Source organism: Chamaea fasciata, unplaced genomic scaffold (genome assembly GCF_029207755.1).
Source record: "Chamaea fasciata isolate MVZ Bird 193981 ecotype frontalis unplaced genomic scaffold, bChaFas1.0.hap1 SCAF_10, whole genome shotgun sequence".
NCBI classification, from domain to species: Eukaryota; Metazoa; Chordata; class Aves; order Passeriformes; family Sylviidae; genus Chamaea; species Chamaea fasciata.
Window position 1 is genome coordinate 10484490 of NW_027094095.1, and position 27156 is coordinate 10511645.

A 27156-nucleotide genomic window follows, 5' to 3' on the forward strand; every position below is an offset into this window, starting at 1 on the left:
AGAACAAAGCCATCTCATGCAGAAAGCTGGTGAGATGCATCCCCTAACAGCACGCCTGCAGCCTTGGAGGGAGTGTAAACAGCCTCATCCCTCCAAGGTTCCTGCTGCTCTCTTAAGAGAGCACAGAGAAACACAGAATCTCACTGCTGGCTTCCACACATTAGTTTGACCCAGAGAACAGATTTTAGCTTGCTTCCTGAGAATATTAAAAAAACCCAAACAAACCAACCAACCCCAACTTGAGCTATTATTGAAATCTTTAAAAAAAAATATAATCTTTTTCATGGTGACCTTGTTTATTTGCTGCCACGACCCATGCAATTAAATATTCCATCCTGAAAGAAACTGAGCCTTTTTTCTCCAATCAGATGTTCATTTAAGCCAGGCTTAACTTTCAGTAGTTGAAATATACCCTGAAATTCAAGTCTGATTGGTGCTTTGCTGTGGAAGGACCAACACATTCTGAGGATTTATCCATTCACAGGCATATGCACCTATATATCTTTATATATACAAATATTTTCACATGGACCAGGTAGATTTACATGTATGGTATCAGACTTTAGTTTGGGTCACTACAGGATACAAAGCTCACAATTCAAAGGTGACTTCTGCATAATGTGATACAGTAAAACCAAAGCCCAGATGTTACGTAAAGTATGAGATAGTAACATAAAGAGCGCTACCCTAATGTGAGAGAAAACAGCAGATTCCTCACATGGGATGCCATATCCCTCACTCATTATTCATCTGCAGGGTTTGGGAAAAGCCTGATGTGGGAAAGCAGATTTAGGCTGCTTGTCTTAGAACTCAAGAGGAGACAGGATGAAATCTGCAATATAACCAACAGTCTGATGCAGAGTCTGAATTCCTTCTTAACCCACATATTCAGTTAATAACCTCTTGTCATATTTATTACTAAAGTGGCTTCTGGTAAGACCATCTCCTGATATTAGCTATTTGTGTCATCTTCTTGGTGAGATGTTTTTCACCAGCAGAGAAGTTGCAGGCTGAAGCTAAAAAATACTACATGATTAGAAGGGCAGAGAATGAGATCTATTCAATGGACACCACATACTACAGGTAGAAATCACTTTGGGCCAATAGGCCATCAGATTAAAAAGCTACTGAATTCTTACACAGCTAAAAATAATACCCTACATACCTGTAATTACTAAATTAATAAGAAATGCTGAACTTCACATGCCTCAAAGGTTAAGATAACACAGCAAGCAGCACTGCCTCTTGCACAGGCACTACCTGCTGCTATCAGCACCGTTCTCTCCTCCTTCCTTGTGCTAACACCACTCCTATCAGGAATGTTTCAACCCAGTGAAGTTGGTGGGAGTGTCAGTGTTTTTATTTGCTGAACAGACACAAACAGAGCCATAGTGGAGACATCTGTGACATCAACAGGGCTTTGCTACTGACTGCACTGCCACAAGGAGACAAGTCAGCACCAGCAGATCGCATTTCTTCTGCAGAAATCTGTATTTTCTTCTTCAACAGACATCAAATACTTCAGTTTGGAAGCCAAGGCGTTGTTTTCATTTGAATTGCTTTTCTAAAGCCCTTAAAAATACTTCCTTCTAAAAAACGAGTGGAATTTATTTTCCGGATATCATAGCATTCATATTTTTTCTACAGACTTCCATTTAAAAATGGGCTTGTGAGGCTGAAATTAAACTCTAGTTTAATCAGTCTGAACAAACAAAATAGCAATTTCAAGACTAAAAACATGCATATCTTATATCACGAGATTTTCTGCATAAAAGGGGTATTTGAACATACTACAAGACATTGCCTCTAGGGGTGGACATTCAAAATACACTTTAAAGAAAATAAATAGCCCATTTAATGGCTACAGCTCATTCTTCATCCAAATGTGAGCATGTGAGGATAATCACAGAAGACCTATATATGCTCTAATCAGAAATCTTCACATTTTTTCTACACTGCTGAGATTATTCACAACTTTTTCAACATTGCCAAACCTATTTTTATAGCATTAATGCCAGTACAACAGAAACTTGTAACTCTATGACGTCTCAAACAGATTAGCTCTTCTAGGTCTTGAGGCACTTCCGAATAAATACTTTCTTTGAAATGATAGTATGGCTCTTTGTACTTTGATTTCTAACCAGCATGAGCTCAGTTTTTCATTGATAGTTTTGAGAGTTACTAAAAATGGAATTACTCCCACCTCAAAATATAAAATAAAACAAAAAACCAAACAAACAACAGCAAAACCAACAAAACAACAAACACTTTCTAAAACACTCCTGGCAAACAGAAGTATTTTTCATTTCCTGCCTTGAAGCATCACTTTTTTTCCTTCCCCATTCTATGTTTGTTCTCTTTTTCTTCTTATTCTGGCATCTGAGGAATTATCAGAGAAAAAATAAGTGGTTTCCCTTCAGCCTTGCCAGATAAGGAAATCAACAATGAATCTTGCAGATTCTTTTGTGGTACCAAAACCATGCCTTAGTATCTCCTTTACTTGACAGACTGCGAGTGATTACGACAAATCCCTGCTCTTGTCTTCCTCCTGATCAACTGTAGTTTCTACAACCCATCCACAACAGATGGGACGTTTTGCAAAACATGAATTTGGAAAGTCAATATTTAAGAAAAAAGTACACCAAAAGAATGTTGACCAGCATCAAAGAAAATGGCAGGGCAGAAGAAAAACAGATTAGAGATGAATAAGCACTGGGAAGTTCAGACATACTTGGAGGACAAACACGAGAAAGAGGAAAATGTCAGAATGGCTTAGACAAGTTTTCTTTGCATTATGAAAGCAACAAAAAGGTGACATGATAAACTGTAGAAAAATTCAGGAAGAGAGGAAAATATTTTGCCCACTGTTATCACATCACTGTGCAAACAGACAGCCCTTCAATTTTAGGAAAGATGATTCTTTGGGATACATCCAAAAACTAACTCACACGTTTTACATTTAAAATAGAAATGACTGAAAAACGGGACAGAGAATAGTCTTCTTTTCCTTCTATCTTTTTTTTTTAACATTCTCCCCACAGACTTTCATGGAAATTAGCCCTGATAGTTTTAGTGAATTTTTGGTTTTTAAAGAAATTAAATCTGGTGGATACTCAGGTCTCCAATCCAAACCTACCCAGTTCAATGCACATACACACGTGCAGAGAAGGCTTCTGCTGATTTCACTTCATGACTTGGCTCGGGGGTTTGCTATATATTCTGTATAAATCCAGTAGTCCTAATAGGAAAATTTCCCTTGCAAAGAGAAGGATTAAAATATCCAGTTTTCCAGGAACACAAGCAATTTACCTGAAACACCAGATTCCCTACATGGCTGAGCCACAATGTGCAGGCACAGGTTTTCCAGAGCCCAAAGGCAGAGTGCTGCCTGAGGCCTCTGGTGTTTATAGATTAGGTGTGTCTATTGCATCTTTGTATGATTCCCCTCCAGTCTTTAGTGGGCTTCATCTTCTAATCATTTTTCTACACCAGCTGTTCTTTGAATAACCTTCGACTTGCTGAATAAGCTCCCATTTTTCTTCATACATAATTTCTCTTTTCTTCCTTTTTATATATATATATATTTTTTTTTTTTTTTTTTAAAGACCAAATCATTCTTGGGGAAAAAGAACAAAACAAACTAGAAAAAAAGAATTTAAATGACAATGAAGATGATCATTCTGCAGCCAGGATAATTATCAAAACTTGCTGAATGCCTAGCTGAGAACACATAACAGCACACTTTGCTCATTTGTCATTTTTTTTCAGGTTGCACATTTCTGACTGATGCTATTCCCTAACCAGACATCCTACTTTGTGTTTGTATATTTATTCCTTTCATCATGAATCACCTCATAGCTCTCTTTACAGAATCTTGTATTATTGATTTTTTTAAAAAAAATCAACAATTTATCAAGATCTACTGTACAACAACACTTCCAGATCATCCACTGTGGTGATATTACCAATGAAGAATATGTTTGCCTCACTACTAGTATAAAAACAAGAGGTAAAGAAGCCATTGAAACAGAGATATTTATTCTATTTAGTTGCTTTATGTATTTTTTAATGAAAACAAAAATATTCCCATCCAAGAAACTCTTGTAGAAGTTGTTGAAATAATAAAATTTAGTAATTTCATTAAAGTTTAATATTAATAACTTTCATAAAATAGTCATGGGGCAAAAAACCCAACACACTAATTAACAGCTTGCTGTCACTACAAACAGTGAAATAATCCATCAGTCCTGTATGTATAAACTTTCCTTTGAGGATTAATTATAGATAGAATATAGGATTTTCACACTTTCAGAATCAGTAACTTTAGCTCAGTCTCTTATAAGGGTCTGAGGATTTTTTTTTTTTCCCAAGCAAATAACTAGGGTATCACTAAAATATTATTAAACAACTATCTAAAATCTTGCATTGAAAAGGATTAAAGGAATGGAATGCACACATTCTGACATTAAGAGGACATACATGGGTAGCTCTTCAAGATTTTTGTTCTGGTGGGTTTTTTTATAAAATCAATGTTTGGTAAAGTTTTATTGATAATTTTTTCCACGTTTCCAATTCAAAACAGATAAAAACTCGACATGTCCAACAGGACCACCTGATAAAATACTTTATATCAAAAATAAGGTGATACAGAGAATTAGCAGGACATTCCACGTTCTACAACTGCTATTGCATATTCCTGTCACAGAGGCAATCTAATCACCAAGCCACTAGTTGGGTGAAGACTTCCACCCTGCTATCATTAGCATCTGCCTCTCCACAGCTGAATAGAAGAGCTTTTTTATTATTATTCTAACATAAAAAAAAAGTTCAATCTCATGTTTCCAACCTGGTCTCCAAAGTCCTCCGGGAACTTCCACAGTACCACTGGATCTGTAAATAATTGACAGACAGCATTAATCAGAGGCAAAGGAACAGAGTATTACAGTCAGAGTACATTAATATTAAAGAGAGGGTCAGCTGAGCGTCAAGATTTGAGGCAAGTGCAAAAACGTATCTAAAAACTAAGGAAGATACTGGATTATTAAAAAGATTTATTTCATATTTATGAAACTGTATGTTTATTGTTTTACATATGGCAGCAGGTTATAATATACCGAACTCTTTTCACATTCAGTTCTTTATTCCTGGAATACCTCATTCTTTAGGCACATTTAATTTTCACTTTTTAATTCAATTAAGAGATAGAAAACCTCTTTTCATCCCAGGGAAAAAGAACAGGAAATTATAAGGGGGGGAAAAAAGGCCTTTATAAAAGTACAGAAAAACATCCTCTGTGATTTTAAGGATAATACCAACGTAACAGCATCCTCAAGGAAGAGTTTAGAAGAGCTAGCATGTTTCAGTACTTTCTGTTCAGAGCCATTTAAAATCAGCATTTCAATAATACCTCCAAGTTTTCATTAACCTCAAGTAAACTGCAAATTATAATCACTATTATTTATTTTAGGCTACATATTAGTCTACACTTAATATTGTTTTGAAAGCCTCTATCACAACGATGGGAATCATAACCTTTCAACAAAAACACAAATTATGATCTTCATCCGGCCCCCAGAGCTGTTAATCTCCTTTGATACAAACCCTTCCCAAGGTGCTACTGTTATATGGCCACAAACACCCATGAAGCCTCACAGGTTTCTCAACAGCAGATTAGGAGCAGTGTTAGTCCATCTGCTGAAAGTGAAATTATCCATCTTCCTGCAAGGGAGACCCAGGGCAGTGCCAAAGCCTGCAGCAGAGGCAGAGCGCTCTCATTTCTGCTCTGCCCCAGCTGTGGTCAGGCGGATCCTCCCGCCACTGACCACGCGGCCAGCAGCAGCTCGGCGTGCCCGAGGGCAGGAAAATGAAAGAGAAACACAACAGTAAGTGCCAGGAGACACTGCCTGATGGGAACTGCCACCTCTTGTCTGCCTCAGGAGCTGCTGCACTCCTGCCTTCCAAGAAGCCAATGTCTCGGAAACTATTCCGATTTCCACTTCAGGCTCTAACACCAGCACTGCATGATAACTCAGAAACTTCCTTCTCATTGCTAGGTTTGACATCAGAACCACAGGGTTCTCCATTTTTGGTAAAGTACAGAGGTTTCTACTCTTCTTCGGATCCCACATATGTTTGCTGGTGCAAACTGGAAACTTAATGAGAAGGGGAAACGCCACTGCTGGTGTTGCCATTCCCAGCTGCTGATCTCAAATCCTACTGTCCAGCACGGAGCTGACGCACGTGCACATTTGCTGCTGGCCCAGCCACCAGGAGCTGGAGACTGAAGTCAGCATTCCTCCTTCAGCCCAGGCCAGATCTTAAGCCAACAGTAGAACATACATTTCAAATGTGTTACAAAATTCAACTTGTCAATCAACTCCATGCAATTTAGACCTAATTTGTATCCAACTCAAATCTAAGTGAGATTTTCAATAAAAATTGAGGCATTTGACTCTAATGGCTGGGCAAGCTTGTTTTTTCTCCTAAGAACATCCAGGAAGGGTTCTGCAGTTATTATTTAATAAAATGTGTGTATTTTGCAGGAGGAATCTTCCTCCATTACTATGGGGAGCAAGAAATTTTGAAGGCAGATACAAAACAGATGCTACAGTTAAAAGAATATGAGGACAAATAAATACAGGCACTTAGAACAGAGACCTTTTTTCCCCAATCTATTTTGTGTGTACCTAAACTGCAAACAAATCTCTAAAATGACCACGTGCAAGAGGAATTTGACTATCCTGTAAGAGAGCTCTTGTTTTTATTCCAAATTAGTACCATGAAAAAGAAAGCAATTACATATCAATAGTGATCCCGGATAAATCCAAGGAGTAGCAAGTATGGTAACATATCAAATACTCCATGTTAAGTAATCCATAAATTACTTGCTAAAAAGCACTGAAAACTTGCAGAATCCAAAAAGTACTTGAACAGAGCTTGTAAATCTAATGCCATATGTCCACAAACATTTCAAGCATAAATTTCTCTTCGAAAGAGCAATCCCTGTGCACTCCCACTCCCAGGTACTTGTTGGTGAAGCTGTAGCCCTGTCTGTCTCCTGCTGGTGCAGACTGTCACAGCTACACGGAGCCAGATGAGGGAACTGACCGAGATCAAACCAACTGTCTGAAACTTTTCAGGTCAGCGTTAACTACATCAGTTCCCCAAAACCATTGGGTTTGCGCCAGAAAAAAAGGAAGAAAAACTGGGGAATAGGGAGCTGTGGTGAGAAGAAAGCAGGACTGCTTCATGCGGCAGCACTCCAGCATCAAGCATTTGCTACAGCTCATGCAATACAAGCTGGTTACCAGCTGCCTCTACTTCCATTTCTTATTACCCATTTCTTGTTCACAACTTCCCAAGTCTCACAGTACCATTTCTAGTTGCTTCTATTGCACAACCCCAGCGCTATGGCCTGCGAGGAGGTGAGGGGACCGCTCTGTGGTGAGGCCGGGCTGCTGGAGCATCGCCAGCCAGGAGCTTGGCAACATCGTCCCTTCCCAGCAATGAAGCCAGGCAGATGATTTTGGCAGATGCGAAGCACAGTTACATGAGAAACATTCAGTATAGTGAATGCTTTAGCAACACAGTAACAACATCACTGGAGTTTCTGAAATCGGACAGGAATATAATTTCTTTCCTTCACTGTCCTTAGTGCAAATGTAACTGCCAGGCTTCAAAATAGGAAGCAGATCACTACAGCAAAACCTCCAGCTGTTATTTTAAAAGGTCGCAATCATGAGCAAAGTACGATCTCATAATTAAGCAAAACTTTGTGTTTGGGGTCAAAACATTTACACATCAATGAGGTGCCAACAGAGCTAACAGCATTTCACAGGGCCACCCTCTCTCTACAGGCAACAAGATCAATAGCCCCAATAAGTTCTTTTAGTGCCCTGATAACCCAATAGAGAAAAAAAAACCCTAAAACTTTAATTTAGTGTCCTACTCAACTTGCCATCTTCACTTCATACAAAGGCTCTCACATACTACTCCAGTCTCACTTGAAATGGTAAAAACAAATCTAAAGTAAATTCCAGTTCACTCAACTATATGTATAACAACATGCACTTTCATATCATGAAAGGATATTTATATCATTAGAGGATTATTAAATATATGGGATCTAAACAGGAAGAACAATGCTTTTAATACTCCTTTATGAAAACAAAAAAGAGCCAACGTGAAAAAAAAATATTGCTAACTCAATCCAAGAAAAACATTCAGTGCTACACTCAGCAAAAATTACATGCCTTCAAGACTTGTCCAACTGCTTTGAGCTGGGTTTTGCAGCTGTTATTACTGGCTTTTAACTGGTTATTTTAGTAGGTACTTGCCATACATTTATTAAGTAAGAAAACCTGATGTGACTTGTGCTTCAAAAAAAGAAAAGTTACTATATTCTTTTTATGCCTTTACTCTCTGAAACCAAACCCTAACACCTTTAAAAAGCCTCAGGATTTTATGATAATTATCCAAGTCTGGGATTGGAGATTTTCTTCAAAAGATTTTGTTGGTTTCTGCTTTTGGAGCTAGGCTCAGGAAGCATCTGACACATCTTTGGGGCAACTTCTCAAAAGGACTGCAAAGGAAGAAACAAAAGGGTACTGATTTAGAAATAAAAAGAGAAAGTATAATCCAATTCTGCAACTTTATGCACTCTATCTTCAGGTTTACAAAGACTGAATTTTCTTTTCCCTGAGGATTACTTTCCAGATACCCTGACTGATCTGGCAATGTTAGGTCAATTTTATGCTGATTTTATGGGTGAGAGGATGAGAACTGCTCAGAAAGAGCTGTTGTTGTAGTCAGCTGAGGAACTACTGAATTTCTCCTCATTCACTTTTTCTAACAGACTTTTCAGGACAAATAGTTTGCACCAATTCTAAGTAAATGTACTAGTAAGAGGAAATTGTCAAGTGCACACATAAAACAGTTTGTGTGGTACATGTATAAATGTATATACTGTTGCATGTGTAAATGGATATTTCCATGTACAAACAGCACTTTTTCTTATGCCTACCATATCCAGGACATAAATCTCAGCACCTGCCAGTAATACTTGAAAATTCCTTTGCTAAATATCCTACAGCATTGGAAAGGACATCTCCCTTGGTACGAGCCAGATGAGAAACAATCATGGAAAGATTTGCTGAGGTCCCAACAGAGTGCAGTAAAATTCCAAGGAGAAAAGCGAGTCACATGCAATGCTTAAAAAAAGAGCATTCAAGATATCGTAATCTAGAACTGCTCCAGAAGACACAGGCAGGTAAGTATGACACCCACTAAGATGAGAGGAAAACATATGCAGATCCTCAAGGTAATTTCTCTCCAAAAATCTATTCCTGTAGAGGCAAGGTCATAAAGCATGTCCTCCATAGTTTCAAGAAAACTATTTCTAACACAGTTTAACTTCTGTAACAAATCTAAGAAAATACAAAGGTACTATTTCTCATGACAGAGTAGATTAGAGAAACAGTACATTCTAGCAGAACATTTCAGACAGGAAACACAGCTAATGTAAAATGAAACAGATTAATGAGTAGTCTGATATTTTGGAGAGAGGAGGAATCTTCATCCCTGTTAGCTGAACTGAGCAGAACAGACAAAAAGACTGCCAAGCAGGGTTGGTCATGCTTGGGGTAGAGGAATGGATAACTGCTCAGTATTCTTCTACTTACATTTTCTCTGATGCTGTACAGATTTTCATTGGAAAAAAGCTGTCAATGCAGAGGGGAAAGAAGAGACTGGGGCCAGAAGTTAAGGGCAGGGGAAAGAAATATGAGGAAAAGGAAGGTAGCAAAGCAAAGCTTATTGCAGACTGTTCTTTCTTGTCTGGAAAAAACAAGGGCCACATTTTTTTTCCTTATGTGAACATGAGAATGTAATTAATAAATCTGAAATTACCTATAATTATTTCAAGGAACAGCTTTATAAACACATATTTAAGCAATAAGCAGAATGGATTTTGTTGGACTAAGTAGTTTTCAGCAATAAAAAATTAGTTCTCTAAGATTATGATAATGCTATTGTTCAAAACCAAAGGTCTCTTACAAACTTAAAATAATTTTCCAGAAACTCTCAAAAGTAATTCTCATGATGCATTTGTATCAATACAGTATTTAATACTCAACCAAATCACTACAACAGTGATTCAGAAACAAAATAAGAAATTAACCAAAATGTGCAGCCCAAGGGGTTTTATAGATGAAATCATCTGATTAAAAAAACAGCATTCACATAAAAAAATATTTTCTTGCAAAAAAAAAGACTTCTGTATATCATATTAAAACCTGCCTGTTAACAGTTTCGAACATGAAGTGCCAAAAATGGAATAGAATGGGAGGCCCTGCTGCCAGAAGATCTGGGCTCCCTGGTTTGGGGGATCAAAGTGGAGCACCAGCCAGCAGCAGGAGGAAGAGCAGGATGCCATAGAAAAGGGGAGGAGAGTTACAGTATTTTCCAAACATCAGTAATCAAAAGAAAGAACAAGAACAAATTAAATTGAAGCAATCTGATTCTAAAAAACTGAAACTAAGAAACAGTCACTGACTTGTCAGGCACCTAAAATCTGTCAGATTAAAGACTACATGCGAATGAAGATGCCACTAGAGAATGTGCCTTTAAGTACACTTTTATACAAATCACGTAGCAAAAGAAAACATATTTACAAAGCTCGATCAAATCTTAACAATCTAGCACCTCCAACTCTTTTACTCACAACTGTGCCTTCCTTAACTGCCTCCACAATTTCAATCAGTTCCTACTTCAGCAAACAGCAAAGGAACAAGACAAAAATGACGTCATTGACAACATTGGTTACAGAATAATGTTAATGAGTTCCAGTAATTAAATTTGCCAGGTTTTCCTGCTATATACGAATACACTGAGATTCTTCAGGGTCTCTAGGTGGAACTTGCCTTTCAAAATAAGCCACTGCAGCCCAGTGTCTCCTGTCTCCTCTCCCTCACCCACACCAGTGGTCTCTGCCTTGTCTTCAACTGGTTGCAAAGCTTATGCCCCGTTTTGAAAAATTATTTAGGCATTGAAGGCACCCATCTCACACTGGCATCAAAGGTGATATTTGTAGTGTGTGACTTCTGACATTTTTCCTTCCAACTTTCCTCATGGAAAGTAAAGTGTGAACTAAATGACAACAGAGTCAATGAACCCGCCCTAAATACTGACCTTTGGGAAATGGAAAATGGAAAGTAACAGTTTACAGCCTCAGTTACAGCCACCTCAGCTGTAATCTGTGCGTCTGTGACTGCACATTTGCCAATCAGAAACACGATTTTTGTATCAGGTTCTGAAACATGATTGCAAAGACCTTACTGGCAACATGAAAACATCTTCCTTCCGTGAGGAATCCTGTCCTAAGGAACTGTTTTTGACTGTAGTAAATAACACCTGCAATTGAAGTAATTTCTGTAGAAGGTATGTTTGAAAAATCCTCCCAGTCACAAGTAACACAAATTACACATGGACTTATCAATTTAATAAGAATTTAATTACATCTTCCTATAAACACATAATACATAGCAAATGATTTCAGGGTACCAGTGCCCACATCATGTTTGTGGAAATCCAGAAGTTTGTTTCTAAAACATGGGGGGAAAAAAGGTGCAAGGGACTAAGAGTCAGTCAGCCTTAACAAACACCACACAGCGCACACACCATGATCTTCTCTACTCCCCACAAAAACCACTTGCACTTGAACTCAGTGGGTCCAGTTCAGCCAGCCCCTCATGGCATCACGTCACAGCAACTCCACGGCTTTTAGGTGCTGGCCATTGCTGCCCCACCGAGGCATTAACAGCTCACCAGCCAGTCTGAAGTGTGAGAATCTGACATGTCTACATCGGGCTGCAAAGCCACACACGAGATTCACTGACTGTATGCTTCATCACAGAATTATTTTCAAATATTTCTACTTTTAAACTTATGCGACAAAGGTTCCTTGAGGTTTTCAGAAATGTGAGGACACTGCAAATCCTGACCTTCCAACTAATCACGTACAAGGCTTAGCAAAGTACACTGTAGAGAAGAAGGACTTGGTCAGGTTTTGGACCCAAAACTTCCTCCAGTCTTTTGGATTTCCCTGTCTGTAAGGCACTTGAACTAGGAAATAAGTACTTCTTCCCCTTTTACAGGCAGGGAGATAGTTAAAAGTTCTAGCCACAATTTGACATCTCCTTCAGAGCTGCAGGTCAATCCCTTTTTGCTCAAGAATTTGTCCCACTGAAGGACGAGCAGTAAGTCATTTCAGCTTACTACAAACAGAAAGAAAGGGTTCTTTTGGCTGCAATGCTATTAGCCATGCTTCAGGCTAAAACCTTAATCAGGGTGAGAGTTCATTGCACAGATAGTGCACAGATAAATTGAGTATGTTCAGCCTTTATTTGGTCTCTTCAAGAGATAAGCAGGGGTTTCTTTTACCTGGTAAGTCTTTAGAATGACCTTGTAAAGTATGGCAACAACTGTGTGCCTTTAGAAGCTGTGTTATTCTTCATTTTCCTACTTCAAGGTTGTAATCACGAGTGAATCATGAGAACAAGGATCTAAGAACTAAGGCAGGAGAAGAAGCAGCAAGTGGGCACCATGTCTGTCTCCAGTCATTGCTAATGTTTAAGGAGGGTTTACGAAACTACTTTTGCTGTCCATGGGTCTCTTGTTCAAAGAAATTTAAAGGTGACAGGCTGTGCTGTGATCTACTGAAATGAACAATAACCAAAAAGAGGAAGACTAAGAGCATTCACCTTCGCACCAAACAGAAGATTTACACCCTCCCCACAAGAAAAAGTAACTTGCCACACTCCCTTGCAAACAGACATTGTGCAGGAGTTTCTTCGTTTTAAATGAAGATATGGGACTTAAAGATCTTAAAAAATATTGTGGGCTACATGAAACTTTCCTATATTAGGAAATATGCAACACTGATTTTAAGAAAATCCTAGAGAAGTTCAAGTACATTATTACCAAGCAATATGTACTAAGCAAATTCAGAAGAAGCAAAACTCCTGCCCTGCAAACTACACTTTGGGGATAGACCATCACTTGCTCTCCCATGTCAGTGATGTTTGATCAGAGACAACCATTTTATCTCACAGACTGCAGTGTAATATTTGCTTTATGGAATCCACACACACTGCATACAAAAAAAATCAAAAAGTTTTTGGCACATAACAAAAACTACATCTCAGTACATTATGGATAAATTAGTTACTGGCTCCTGATTTACTCCAAGAAATACAAATTTGGTATCAGCTTGGACATGAAACCAGGAATATATGTGACCCTGTAAAGCAAACTGATTGGTTGCAGAAAACACAGAGTGATATCCCAGCCATTTTTGACAAACGTTTTCCAAAAACAATGCAAAAAAATACTTAGAGTTAACATGCCTTAAAAATAAATTAAAGCAATAAAAAATTAAACCAAAATCTTAATCCTTCTGCAAGTTTTCTTCTCTAAGAAGAAATTAGTCCAGTCTTTAGCTGTTTCAAGAAAAAATGAGCGTTGCAGGAGAACTCCCTCTTGGCCAAAGATGATATCATGACTGTCTATTTACATCACTTCTTGACTGAACAGTGCAGCAACATTCCTTCCACTTTCCGCTGGTGAGCACCACATCCTGGGCACAACCCAACTGTTGGTACTTGGAAGCACAACTTCCCACTAAATTATGCCCTTTGCCTTAAACACTGACTAGCACAAGCAGTAAAATGTGATTACTCAGTAATTAACAGGTAAGTAACTACTTATTACTCAACAACGTACAGGGACAAATTACCTAAAGGCCAGAGCAATAATGCAATACATAATATCTCGAAGAGCAATCCCACTGACACTGTCTTTACAACCAAGGACAGCTACAGGGAGAAGGGGCTAGATTCTCTTTTCATTGTTCTACTCTAGATTATTTATGACATTTTATTTAATCAATATAGATACTACTGTATCATGTATTCACCCCATCTCTATGATTATGCTGTGAAACAAGACTAGGAATTGTGCAATGATATTCTGCTCATGTGTGAGAAACTATGTTTGAAAAGCATAGTTTCAAATTATTTATCCTTTTTTCATTCTCCAATGACAAATTGCATTTTCTACATGAAATTCAAACCTTTCACATTTTGCTTACTAGCCACGGTAGGAAGGTATGGAAGTGGAACAGTACTGGAAATCAGGACCTGGCCTGGAAGATTTCTACTCCTCTGAATATCTTCCAGCATTACACCTGAAACATATCCGACTTCAAAAGCTGTAATTATATAAACCAACATTTCATCATTTTATATATGTGAACTAAAACAATCATAAACCTTGGTTACACAAAACCCCAGAATTCTAACAACTATGTTGGTTAGCCATAGTGTACATACAGTTTGCTATATATGTAAACAGTTCAGACGCTCATTTTAAAATATGTATTTTCTAGCATATTCTGATTCAGTGTTCATTTAAATCTTTGTTGTCCATGACACATTAAGTCAGAACAAAGATGAAGGAGCACTGATCAATAAGCACAAATCTTCTTTTGCCTTTCCTTTCCATCTTACCCCAAATCTATTTTAATATCATCAGGGGGAAAAATAAAACTCATCCGTCACCTGATGGAGTAATTCAAAACTTAACCAAACAGGGCTAATGGGTGAGAATTGAAATGAAAACACCTTGACAAAGAAAGCAATTTCTTTTCTTCGCACTCTTCAGAAGCTGTGGGTGATCGCTGTAATCGAACCATCAACGGCAAGGGGCCATCTGTCCCAAGGGCCCTCCACGTGAGCAAGAACCAGCAACAAAATATTTTAGAGGCAGGCCCACAAGCATTGAGCCCTGATACGTCTATGGCAGGCAGCATGCAGCTGAAAATCAGTGTTTTGACATTTTTCCCATACCGATCTTTAAAAGTTAACACTAAACTTTTGATAAGAACAAAACACAAAGAGCAGGTTAAGAGATTGCTTACAGAAAGATCACTGTTACACCAACAGCTGAGATCTCCCCTGTCATGAAGCACTCATGCTTTACTACCCAAGAGCCATGCTCAGAAAAAGGCTACAGAAAACAACCTTTACACTTGCATTTATGTTACCAATCACCTCTAGGATTAGTTTTTGCAGCTAATGAAGACATACCAGTCACTCACCAAACCACTCTCACAGAATCACCAAACCTTGGGTTTGTTCCACAGAAAACAAACAAAACATTAGGAAAGGGTCTACCAGACATTTCTAAGGCAGCAACCACACACAATGCACGCTGAGACCCAGCGGCTCAGGCAGAGGCACCGTGACTTTGGCACCTGACTTCCCAGGGAACACTGGTCATTCTGATCCCCACCAAGCACCTTCCAGAAAAGGAGAAGAGGCTGCATATCACACCCCTCCCAGGGATGTTCCCAAACTGGGCACCTTTCCCTTACTAAGCCTTTTAAAAGGGAACATGGCAGAAGGCTAATGCAATTTATTTCTTCAGCATCTTCTAACTGAAAAAAAAAAAAAAATCGATCTTTTAGTAAAATAAACTCTGACACAGAGAGTACAAATCTCTGCACCCTTCTCTCCATCTGTTTCAAAACTCTGAAGAATCACAAAGTGGATAGAAAGAGAAGGAAATGTGGTGCTGTTGTTGAGCTGCATTAACAATATTGGTCCCTTCAGCAGAGGTTGAACACAGACCCAGCCAGCAGCACAGTGCACTGGGAATTAGAAAAAGCACAGTGTTTTCAGTCCTGCCAGTTACCTGTTGCATGGCCTCAAGTCAGTTATTTCACGTTCCCTTATATCATGATGTCTTTGAAAAACTAATTTTTTTTTTGATTCAGAAGAAAGGGCATTAAAACAGGGACATTTCCATGGGGGCGAAGTTTAGTTATTTTAAAGCACAAGCCACACAACTATGTAAGACAAGGAAAGGCAAGACAAAAGGTTTTCTCACAGGTGTTTACAGTTACCCAGGTCAAAATTTTCAATTATGTGTTGGAGAGGGGTCAGCAAAATCAGAGATGTAAACAGCAACCTGAAATTAAGAGGCTGTAACAGAATGGTCTTGTGTCCTGCAGCCCTTGAGGCATGAGATCTGGGTTCCAAGTTAACAATCCCAAGGCACATTCAACAACCAAGAAACTCTCCAGGACGATTCTTGGTATGACATAATTCAGTGAATAAGCAGTATACTATCTATTCAGAATAGCAAAGTAGAAGGGTGATGTAGATGCATGACTTTAATTTACATCCCATTACAAAGTAAGGTGATGCAGTTAAAGTGCAATGTTGTTTTATCTTAAAAAACCTCAATGCCTGATGCCTGCTTTGTCCAGTGAAATCTCAAATAAATCACGCACAAAACAGTGAAAATTAATTTAACAGTGTGATAATAGCAGACAATATATTTCACTCTAATAGAAAAAGCTAAAGTTCAAACCAACATGCTGCACTCACATGGCCCAAGAGGGGTCAGAACTCAACACATCCTTTGTAAATTGAGCCTTTCCAGAAGGCAAGGTCAGAAGCTGCCTTCTCCCATTTCAGCAGTCTGCATTCAAACTAGCTGTTCCAAAAGTACAAAAACTTTTTTGTCAGAAGCAGTTACTTCAACAAAGGCACCCTGTGAGGTGACACGGCTCCGCTGGTGGGTGTGAGCTCAGCCCAGGCCGGCTGCTTTGCTGGTTGGAAAACCAGGACACACCAGGCAGGCAAGGCAGGCCCCAGATGGTCCATCACCCCCTTACAGAGGCAAAGCAGCAGCCCAGGGAGTGCTGCCCACCACACAGAGTAGAAAGGAGAAAGAAAGAAAACAGTCCTGTACACACTTGGAAGAGCAGTGGGATGGTTGCAGATGGGAAGACAAAAACTACAGGAAGAGAGCTTTGCAGAATGATGGGCCATCCATATGTTTGAACTGAACCTTTCTGCCTCTTATGTAATGAGGGTTTTCATTTTACTTTCCTTAAAGCATTACAGCAGAAAGAAGTGAGATGAGGCCAGGGAGAGCATGAGTAATGCCTGTGTATGCACCATACAGCAGTCAGAATTTGCAAGGTGGAAAATTATATTTTTATTATTGATGTGAAAGAACAAGGAAAGATTTATTAATAAATCAACAACAGCATAAATTAGGGTTATGTCTCATCTGAAAATATCGATTTACCAAATAAATCTGGTGCTAATATTTCCAAATGCACCTATAAACCTGCACAAGAGTAACAGCTGTCTACACACAGAATACACAAGGAGCCAAAACATACAGCACTGCACGTAACATTACACATTCTGTTACATTAATCTGTATGAAAATTTTCATTAAAAGTTCTCCTCTCAACCACTGCCCTTCTCTCACTGCCCAAATTCTCCATGTTCAGTGTTTGCATGGAAGGGTCTGATGCTATTGCAAGGGCTGTGCTATTCTGGCTTCCATTCTCTACGGCCTTCAGCTTCTTCCTTGATGCAGCTGATTAAACAAGCCCACAAGCCCCATATCACTAAACACTTCGAGTCATTTCACACCCATGCTTTGTCCTCCTGCACATTCTCCATCTCCACCAGCAAGACAGTGTTGCTGCCATGGCTGCAGGTTCACCACTGAAAGGCTTAAGAGGAGAGCTCAATGGATCTATAAAGTTTGGTAACAACTTGGTAACTACATGGAGCTTTTCTCTTTATTCTTTGTTTTGTTTCTGAAAATGAAAGACACTCACCTAATGGAGCACTGCTGAGCTCTATAAATGTCTGTAATAACCTAGATTGGCACAGTGTACAGCTGGAATCAATGCTAAAAGCTGAAATCAAAATAATTGCTGATCTAAGGAAATGACAGTCATGTCTGGGTGAGCCTAAATAAACGGTACCATTGTCTCATTGGTCATTTAACAGAAAAACAAAAAAGGCTAAGAACACTAAGACTTAATCACAGGTGCCAACCAAGCTTCACTAGAGATGTAAAAGAATTTTTGGAGGAAACATTAGAATGCTCTCAAACAAGCCAGTTCCTGCATTGCTGCAGCAAAAACCATGCGCATACACTTCTCATCAACAACAATTCAATATGCAGCTAGAGAAATCAGAAGTTGCTTTACTTTAAGACAGCTAATTCCATTTTTTTATTAATAAAGACTAATCGTAATCCCTCATGCTGAAAATTTCATAATCAATGGAACAGAATGCACTTGTAAATTATGTCTGCATAAAAAAAGATGTCTCCTTATAGCATCTTTTTAATTCATTGTTTTTATAATTAGTAAAAAAACCCCCATGGGATACGAAAATATTGCTGCACTTTTCAAGTACAAAGACATACATTCTCTCAAGCACGCCTCAGATAACTCCTCTCTTATCTTGAGACTTCCATCACTCTGATAAACAAAATCCCTGAACTTTCCAGAGCAGGGAAAGTACACCAATTTCTGAAAATACTAAAAATAGATTTCAAGAATCATGGATGTGCAAATATCACATCTTAATTTTAACAAGTTGTCCCAAATGATTTATTATTGCTTAATTTTTTCATTCTTGTCAAGCCACAGAGGATTAGGCAAATTCCACAGAATAACATTCTGCCTAAAAATGTAAAGTGTATCTCCTTTCTTCAGGGCAAATTCCATTTAATGTATTTATCAATGGTTTGGACGAGGGGATCATGTCCACCGACAGTAAGTTTAAAAACGTAACCTAGCTGGGCAGGAGTCTTGGGCAGGAGTGATGGTCTGCTGGAGGGCAGGAAGGCTCTGCAGAGGGATCTGGGCAGGCTGGATCAATGGGCTGAGGCCAACAGCATGGAGTTCAATCAGAGCAAAGTGCCAGGTGCTGCACTTTGGCCACAGTAACCCCATGCAATGCTACGGGCTGAGGGCAGAGTGGCTGGAAAGCTGCCTGATGGAAAAGGACTTGGGAGTGCTGGGTGACAGTGGCTGAACAAGAGCCAGCAGTGCACAGGTGGCCAAGAAGGCCAGGGGCATCCTGGCTTGGATCAGGAATAGTGTGGCCAGCAGCTGCAGGGCAGGGATTGTCCCCCTGTACTGGGCACTGGTGAGGCGTCACTTTGAACTCTGGGTTTGGTTTTGGGCTGCTCACTTCAGGAAGGACATTGAGGGTCTGGACAGTGGCCAGAGAAGCAATGGAGCTGGGCAAGGGTCTGGAGCACAAGTCTGGATGAGGAGCAGCTGAGGGAGCTGGGGGTGTTTATCCTGGAGAAAAGGACACTCAGGGGAGACCTTAGAGATGTCCAGAACTGCCTGACAGGAGCGTGTAGCAAGTAGGGGGTCAGTCTCTCCTCCCAGGTGACAAGAGATAGGACAAAGGAAAATGGCCTTAAGTTGTACCAGGGGAGGCTTAGATTGGCTATTAGGGAAAATTATTCACAGAAAAAGTTGTCAAGCACTGGAACAGGCTGCCCAGTAAAGTGAGGAGGTCACCATCTCTGAGAGGTATTTAAAAGACATGTAGATGTGCTTTGGAACATGGTTTGTGGTGGAGTTGGCAGTGCTGGGTTAAGGGTTGGACTCAATGATCTTAAAGGGCCATTAAAGAAGAGGTTTAGATTCCTTTTCAAGATTGCAGAAGAAATAATTACGGAGGAAAGAAACTCTCTTTCTTATTTTCCAAACTTTGACAGACTAAAATGAAAGGTGCCTACTTTAAAATACATCAATATTTTAACTTCTGGTGATTCCCCAAGGGCAAAAATGTCAGTCATTTAGCTTGAGAACACTATTTGATCCCATCAAATCTGAAAAGCCCAAAAGATCGCAATTCATAAAGTGACAAAACTAACCCATTAGGAACAAGGCAAAAAGACTATAAAGGGTTCCTCATTTTACTTTCACTTAATAGCTATGAAAATCACCTGCTCAGGTTATTCCAGCAAGAGCCACAATCCTAAGCCCTTCATTTAAGATTTACATACTAAATAACTCTGCATGTTTAACAAGGTCTCTGCTAAAATGCTGTATTTTAAAATCAGTGAACCCAACAGAGTTCCTAAGGAATGCAAGAAAAATGAAGTCTCTTTCTCATTTGAAGATGTGTCAGATCACGGAAGTATACTTAGTACCACCTTTCTGATGAATTTACTCCTAAAATATTTAAAAAGAAGAAAGATGGATGTCTATGAAATTGAGAAACAGAAGATTAAACTCAGCCAAGGGTCAAAGGATGCACAATGTCTGAGGCTGTGCTATTTCCAAGCACAGATAAAACCAAGCCTGCACCAAAATATATTTCCCTGAGTGCTGAGAGCCCCTGCCACTGACTTGCTGAGGAACACCGCTGGTTCCTGATCACTTCTCTGAATGCAAGTGGCCTAAAGCTGTCTAGGTCATAAGCAAATGTTTGAAGATGTGACATGTGAAGAGGGTCAACAACAAAGCCTAGCTTTAATCCCTTTGTGTGAAGCAGGAAGAGGAATTTACCTCATATACACAATACATCTATGTCCAGTGAAGTATAAAACTTCCAGAGGTGCACAAGCAAGGCATTATGTCTTCTCTGCTTTTTTGCATGCTGGGAGAGGCCAGGAGGGAGGTGAGCAGGGCTTCTCATGGGCTGGATGTAGTGAAGCACAAGGAATGGTTGTATGCCAAGCAGGGAGCTTTAGTGCACCAAGTGTATTAATCACTGCTGGTATCTTCTCCCAGCCTGAGCCAAGAGTAGCACAACCCCTTAGTCCAAAGGGGTGGACCTGAGAATATGGGAGGCTTAACTATTAGTTAACATAACTTCCATCATTTCTAATTGGATTGTGACTAAATTCCCAGCACTGATAATACCAAAATGAGATCAGAGGGGAAAGCCTCCATATTCCCTTTGCACAAGGATTGGAAACAGCTCTCCCCTGCTGTTGTACAATAGCACTGACCACCCAAAGATCCATGGCTTTAGCTAAAAGAGACCCATCTCACTACCTGCTGAACACGTGTGAGCAAATTTTTAAAAAACAGCCCAAAAAAACAGTGCAAAGAGTTAGAAGGCCAAATACTAAATGATGTTAACTACACAAAGGAAAATTAGAAAAAAAAATTGTAATAACAAAAGGACCTGATACCAACTGAGGAGGAAGAGAGCAGTGTCTGTGCTTTTCAGGACTGCTGAAGGATTTGATTTTGTTTTGGGGATCTCTTTATCAGGCATTTAAGAGAGAGCTATGCGAGCTCCAAACTCTCTAGCAATGCACAACTATGCCAGAGCACATCTTCAGACTTCCTTGTGGCCCATCAGAACTCCTGTAACCATTCCTGACACTCATTTGCTTGACCCATTTCTGATAAACAAAGAATGGAGTACTTGAAGTATTTTTCCCCCTTGTTCGTCCCATTCTTCGCTGGTCTCTTGTTTTGTAGTCAGAGGTTAAACTGCTGACCTCTCACCTTCAAGGCAAGTTTTTCCCCCCTTCCATAAAAGGTTTTTCACAGTGTGCAGCACTCGGATTAGCCCCTATCCCCCTGAACAAAAGCTATGCCTTTGTACCACTGGTTTGGGCATGGAGTCCGTACATCAGAGGAAGCTGCTCCTACTTACCATTCACAATAACTATATTGTGAGGCCCCTCTAACGCCTCGTCTCTCAGTGTCTAGACTTTCACCCAACCAGCCAGCAAAAAGAAAATCCTGTAAAGCACTCAACTGAAAATTAACTATGGTATCCTGTTGTGAACCTGATGAAGACGTTATTTGAACATACGGTAAAACTTTCCATTGTTTAACATAAAGATAAGAGAAAAACTTTTAAAGCCCTGAGGTTTAAATAGTCATAGGGATCAATTAACTCATGGGTCAGTAAATGCATTTTATAAGCAAGCAGCTATTGCTTATGTGTGTCTTTAAAATAATACACAGATTATTAAATTATATCCAAGCACCCAACATTCTGGATATTTGCAGAGCCTAATTTTATACTCTCTATGGATACACTAAAGCAGAACTCTAGACATACAAAAAGAATTGTATCTTCCAGAGTTAAGCGAAAGCATAGCATAATTACTGCCCACTGTCCCAGTTATCTTCAGCAAATAAAATTAAAGTAGTATGGCAACAGAAGCATTTTATGCCTTGCTGTATGAAACAAAACCTGTAAGGAAAACTGTGGGTAAGACAGGGTATCTATAAAGTTAGAGTGCAAACAAGCCATTGGATTTACCAGGAAAAACAAACAAAAAATTACAGTGACTTGTATTTTGTTTCTTTGTATCATTTGCATTGCTGTAGCATGAATAATCCACAGTAGCAGGACAGTTCACTGAAGTGGACTAACATTAATAAAAATCTTTTCTTTCATCTTGAGAAAAAAAAAACCAAGACAAGTAGGCCAGGGAAAAAATCTAGATCTGAGCAATATTTTAACATTTGAATAAGCATATGATATGTTTTGAAACTCTGAAAAGAATATATTATTGCAGAAAAACTCGTGTTTGCATCTTCCTGGAATTCTTACTGCCTCTTTTGAGTGTGTACTTGGAAAGAATTCCCTGGGCTTTGCTAGCAGAATAAGGCACAGCTGAAGAAATGCATCTCTCTCAACAATTTCCCCAATCTGTTTTGCAAAGAGAGCCAGAGTGTCTCAAAATAAGAGGCAAACAAATTGCTGTCTGGCATAGGTTGATTGATTGGGGGAACATGAGGGGGTGTGCTAGGTTTGTTTTTTTTTTTTGGGGGGGGGGTTGTTTGTTTTTTTTTAAAGTATGTTTTGTGCTGAAACAAGAAAGTGTGAAATCATCCTTGTCATAACAGGAAAAACCAAACAACAACGTTTATCCTTTACCAGCACCCCACAGTGCCTGGTCATGGCAGCAACATGCGGAAAGCAATGGGATTTGGGAGTCTGGATACAAATGCAACAATCCAGGAAGGACCTGACAACAATCTCAGTTCTCTAAACAGGCAAACAAGGTTGGATTTGCAAAGGAAGCAGAAATCAGGGGATAAGAACCTTCTCTGTCTTCAGGAATATCAGACATCAGGCACATGCCCCCATCTCCCTCTGCCACACAGGCCAGTCATGCTTAGGAAGTATTTTAATGTTCCTTGTAATACCCATTAAAAAAAAAAAAAAAAGTCCACACAGGATAGCTGTCAAATCTAGAGACTGCTGGATATTAATCTCTTTAGTACTTTTATAAGTACTTAAGTCAACTTCTGATGTTTTAGGCTCTGTGATCTTTCTGAAGACTGCCTGGTCTGCTTCCCAAGGAGAGATGTACTACACACTGGAGTCACTGCCTGCAACACCTGCTGCCCTGCCACCGGAGCACAAACACCCTCAGGTTTGTGCTGAACTACTTCTACTTGGAGATACCATGTATAAACCTTATCAAATTACCACTAATCTCCAGAAGTGATACTGAACAATAGCAATACAAGCAGTTACTGTACTTAAACTAGAGAGGATTGCCTTCTGCAGCACTGATCAGATACATTTCTGTCCCAGGTCCACTGCAATCTGCCTTCTTCACACACAAGGTCTTCTTGGGGAGAGTCAGCACTCTCTGAAGCTGACCAGTGATACACCAAAACCTAAGTCAGCCCCCCACAGCTGCCACAGAAGAAAAACAACGGAGGATCTAATACCATAATCCTGTTCATGGTACCAAAGAACTTGCTTATGCAAGTCAGCTATTGACTGAGAATGATTCAACGAGATGTATGTTTTCACACATATGTAGTCCTGTCAGGATATACATGAACTGATTTCAGAATGACAAAATGTCTGGGAAGTAAGAAATACAGTGCATTAACTCAAGAACATGATAACTTAAATTGATTTTTAATGGTTATTTATTTTAGCTCTATACCAGCTCACAGACAGGACAAAAAATATTAACGTGGAAGACTTAAAAATCAGAACACTTCAAAATTCTCCCTGTAGCTTCTGTAGAAATCCACAGCACACCACCACCTTGGACCACACTCTCCTCAAAACCCAAAAAAGACTGAGAGAAGAATATAAAATAACAACCTAGGTATGGAAAAGCATCTACTCATGGGCAGGTTCAATAAATAACACATTCAGGTGAGAGACACAGCTGACGGGGAGATAAAACATGGCACAAGTGAAGAAAAGGAAATAAATAATCCCTATTTCTTGTTATACAAAAACTATCATCCAAGGGAATCAACAGTAGCATATTTAAAACAAAGAGAAGGAACCTGCTCACAAACTCTGTACCACAGCCACCGACAGGACTGCTCAAGGTCGCTGCCAAGGCCAAGGCTATAAAGAGAGCTCAAACCCCAATGTGCTTGCACAAGATGGGCCCACATTTCACTCTGAGAGAAAATGTCTGTTTTCACCAGCTTCCAAACCTCGGGTGACCATGGGTCCCCATGCAGGAGAAATGATGGTGACATCCATCAAGGCAGTTTTTGGGCAGTGACACATGGCATAGTGCGCCTATGCTGAGCACCACCAGCTGCTGCACACACACAGAGGAATGAACTCCTGCAAAAGCTCCTCCCAGTTTTTCCTCTCTACCTTGAAGGCTAGAATCTGCATTCTGACACATTTTCCATTTTTCTTTCAGTTATAAATATAAGAATGGAGTCTCACAAGGGACACAAAAGGAAGGAGCAGGTGATGGGCAGCCCTCCAGGCCCTTCCCCAGGCAGACTGAACCCCTTTCAGTCACAATGAGGAAGGACAGAACATTTTCACACATGCAAAAGGGGGCCTGATGCTTTTGGAGATCACAAAAAATGGGTAATGGTTTCGTTTGGGATACGAGCAGGAAAGAAGTTTCACACAGTGCAGATTTTAGACTAAGGGTTCAGGTGTTTTGTTGAAGCAGGCAGCCTTATTTCCACAGACTGCATGCTGAGCTCCTTGCAGCAACATCAGACCTATTTTAAGCTGTTAGATCTGGAAAGAAGAGTTAAGCATCTCTCAGAGGACATTTCCTGGATATTTCAGTCAGCTTGAGGTCATGCTGGCCAGTATCACCAAAGCACTGAATTGCAACACCTGCTGTGGTTAACTTCAGCTGGTTTTATTAACCAGTGTTTTACCAGCTATGTAAAAAAGAACGTGCCTTCACATGGAGATCACGTATGCATTAAACATCAAGAAATGCACAGGTAACTCAACTCCAGTGAATAAAACTCCAGAATCTTTACTTGTCCTGATGATGAGAAGCAACATCTTTCTTTTGCACAAAACCTCTCCAATATAAATTTTTAATAGAGAAGTCAAATTTAAGAATACATTTCTGTTGTTCTTCAAATTATAGAGCGTCTCCTTAACAAACAGCTCAGCCACAATTCCTTCCACATATACACTTGCAACCAAAATTAAACCCAAAAACAAGGAGACAGACAAACAGGGAACCAACTGCACTGTGATAAGGGGCTACTTCATTCAGCTCCTGATATTGAAATCTCATTTCTGATGTGCCAAGAAAAATTTTACGGACAGTGATAAACCAAACATACACAACACATATTTAAGAATCACCCTCCATAGATGACTTACCTGTCTTCATCTAGGTACTCTTATTTAGCATCTTGTTCTTTCTTATACTTTAACTGATTCCTGTTCCTGACCTTCAAGCACATAGTAAAATTAACATCTAACAATTATGCAATACACACTATTCTAGAAGCAGCTAATGAAGAAAAGTAAACTACCCACAAATGTACATCTAAACCCCCTCTTAGTACCAACAGATACACAAGCAATGACTTGTCTACCATCACTTTAGGACGCAAGTCATTTTAATCTCAATTATTCAGTTACTAAAACCCCTTCGAAAGATGGGAGTTATAGATCTGATCTACTGACAGAAAGTAAGATTTTAAGCCACTGTACAACATATGACTCATTTCAAGCACCATAAAGCCCAGCAGCTAAGTTTAAGACAAAGATTACTGATTATAATCCTCTAGTAACACTTGTAAACTATTTAAGAGAATTCTGATTACGAACTGTTCATTTTTTCCCCAAAAATAGGTTCTAATAAAGGGTAAGTGAAGGCATCACTTCTTTGTCTTGTTTTTGGAATGTGAATCTATAGTTTCTCAGTTTGTTTTATTTTTAACCCAAAACATAAACTTCAGTGTTATTCCTTTGCTAAACATACAGGAAGGCTTTGGCAACAAAAAGAAAGCTCGGAGCAGATTCATCCATTCAGAACATTCATAGCAGATTCATTCCTTTTTATAGTTCTTTAAAATACTGATCTGTTTTCAAATGTGCTTCCACAGAAAGCAATACCAATCTGCTATTAAAAAAAACAATTATCAGATTCCCTGAAATGCTAAAAATGTGGCAGAATGTTCAGCCGAACTGAAGCAGAGTCACAGACCTTTCACTACCCTCTGCATATTGCTTTTATTGAGTAAAAAGAAAGAAATCAAATGAAGTCTCTTATCTTAAATGTAACACATCTGTGCGGTACCTTGAACTCCGAGAGCAGAGTTCAGCAAGATCATCCCCTCTAAAAACAGCCATGAGAAGTGATGCAACACAGAAGCGTAGTCCTAATCTGCTCTCTCCCTGAAATCAGTCCTTGGTCACTGGATTTTGTTTCCTTGCTGCTCTCAGGGTGTCCTGCACCCTGTGACAGGCACAAACACCTGCCAGCTCTGCTTGGCCAGCTCTCCCAGGCAGGACGAGTTTAGAGAAGCAAAGCAACACCGAGACTGTCCTACGAGGTGTCATGAGTGCTTTCAGCTTCTAGGGCTGCAGAGGGGATCAACACAAAGAGGTGCCAAATCACACCTCTCCCTCGCAGGGCAGCCAAGCCCCCAACAGCAAATACAGAAAGTAGAGTGGGTGACATTCTCACAACTGCAGTTCCTTGAAGACTGACAAGTGACTAAGATTATGTTTGATAAGCAACGGGTAAAATGGAACGCAGTTTTTAAGCAATTAATTTATTGATTTTCCTGGATTAGGAGTGTCTTGAAATAACATCTTGCAAATGTGCTGTTGCATCAGGAAATATTTGCAACGTTTAAGTGAAGTTTTGGAAAATTTCCTACTTGAATAAAGCCTAAAACAATTTTGTCTTTGAAGTTACAGATCATCAGGAAGCTAAAACTTTCACATATATTTGCAGCTAAAGTGTTGCTGTGGTGCAAAGGAAAGAACAGGGTCTAATTTAATCTTTTCAAGTGTGGATAGATATCACAGCCCTTCACAGAAGTCACAATCACAGTGCCCCCCA

The 27156-nt window shown here is 39.5% G+C and overlaps 1 protein-coding gene across 2 annotated transcripts in view; it reads right to left on the reverse strand.

Moving 5' to 3' along the window:
* Nucleotides 1-27156, reverse strand: part of DENND1B (DENN domain containing 1B) — a 145728-nt gene that overhangs the window by 101011 nt on the left and 17561 nt on the right. For both annotated transcript variants that reach the window (XM_066192282.1, XM_066192280.1), the window contains exon 3: nt 4847-4890. In XM_066192282.1, the coding sequence (XP_066048379.1) occupies nt 4847-4890 (44 nt within the window). The remainder of the gene's footprint in view (nt 1-4846; nt 4891-27156) is intronic.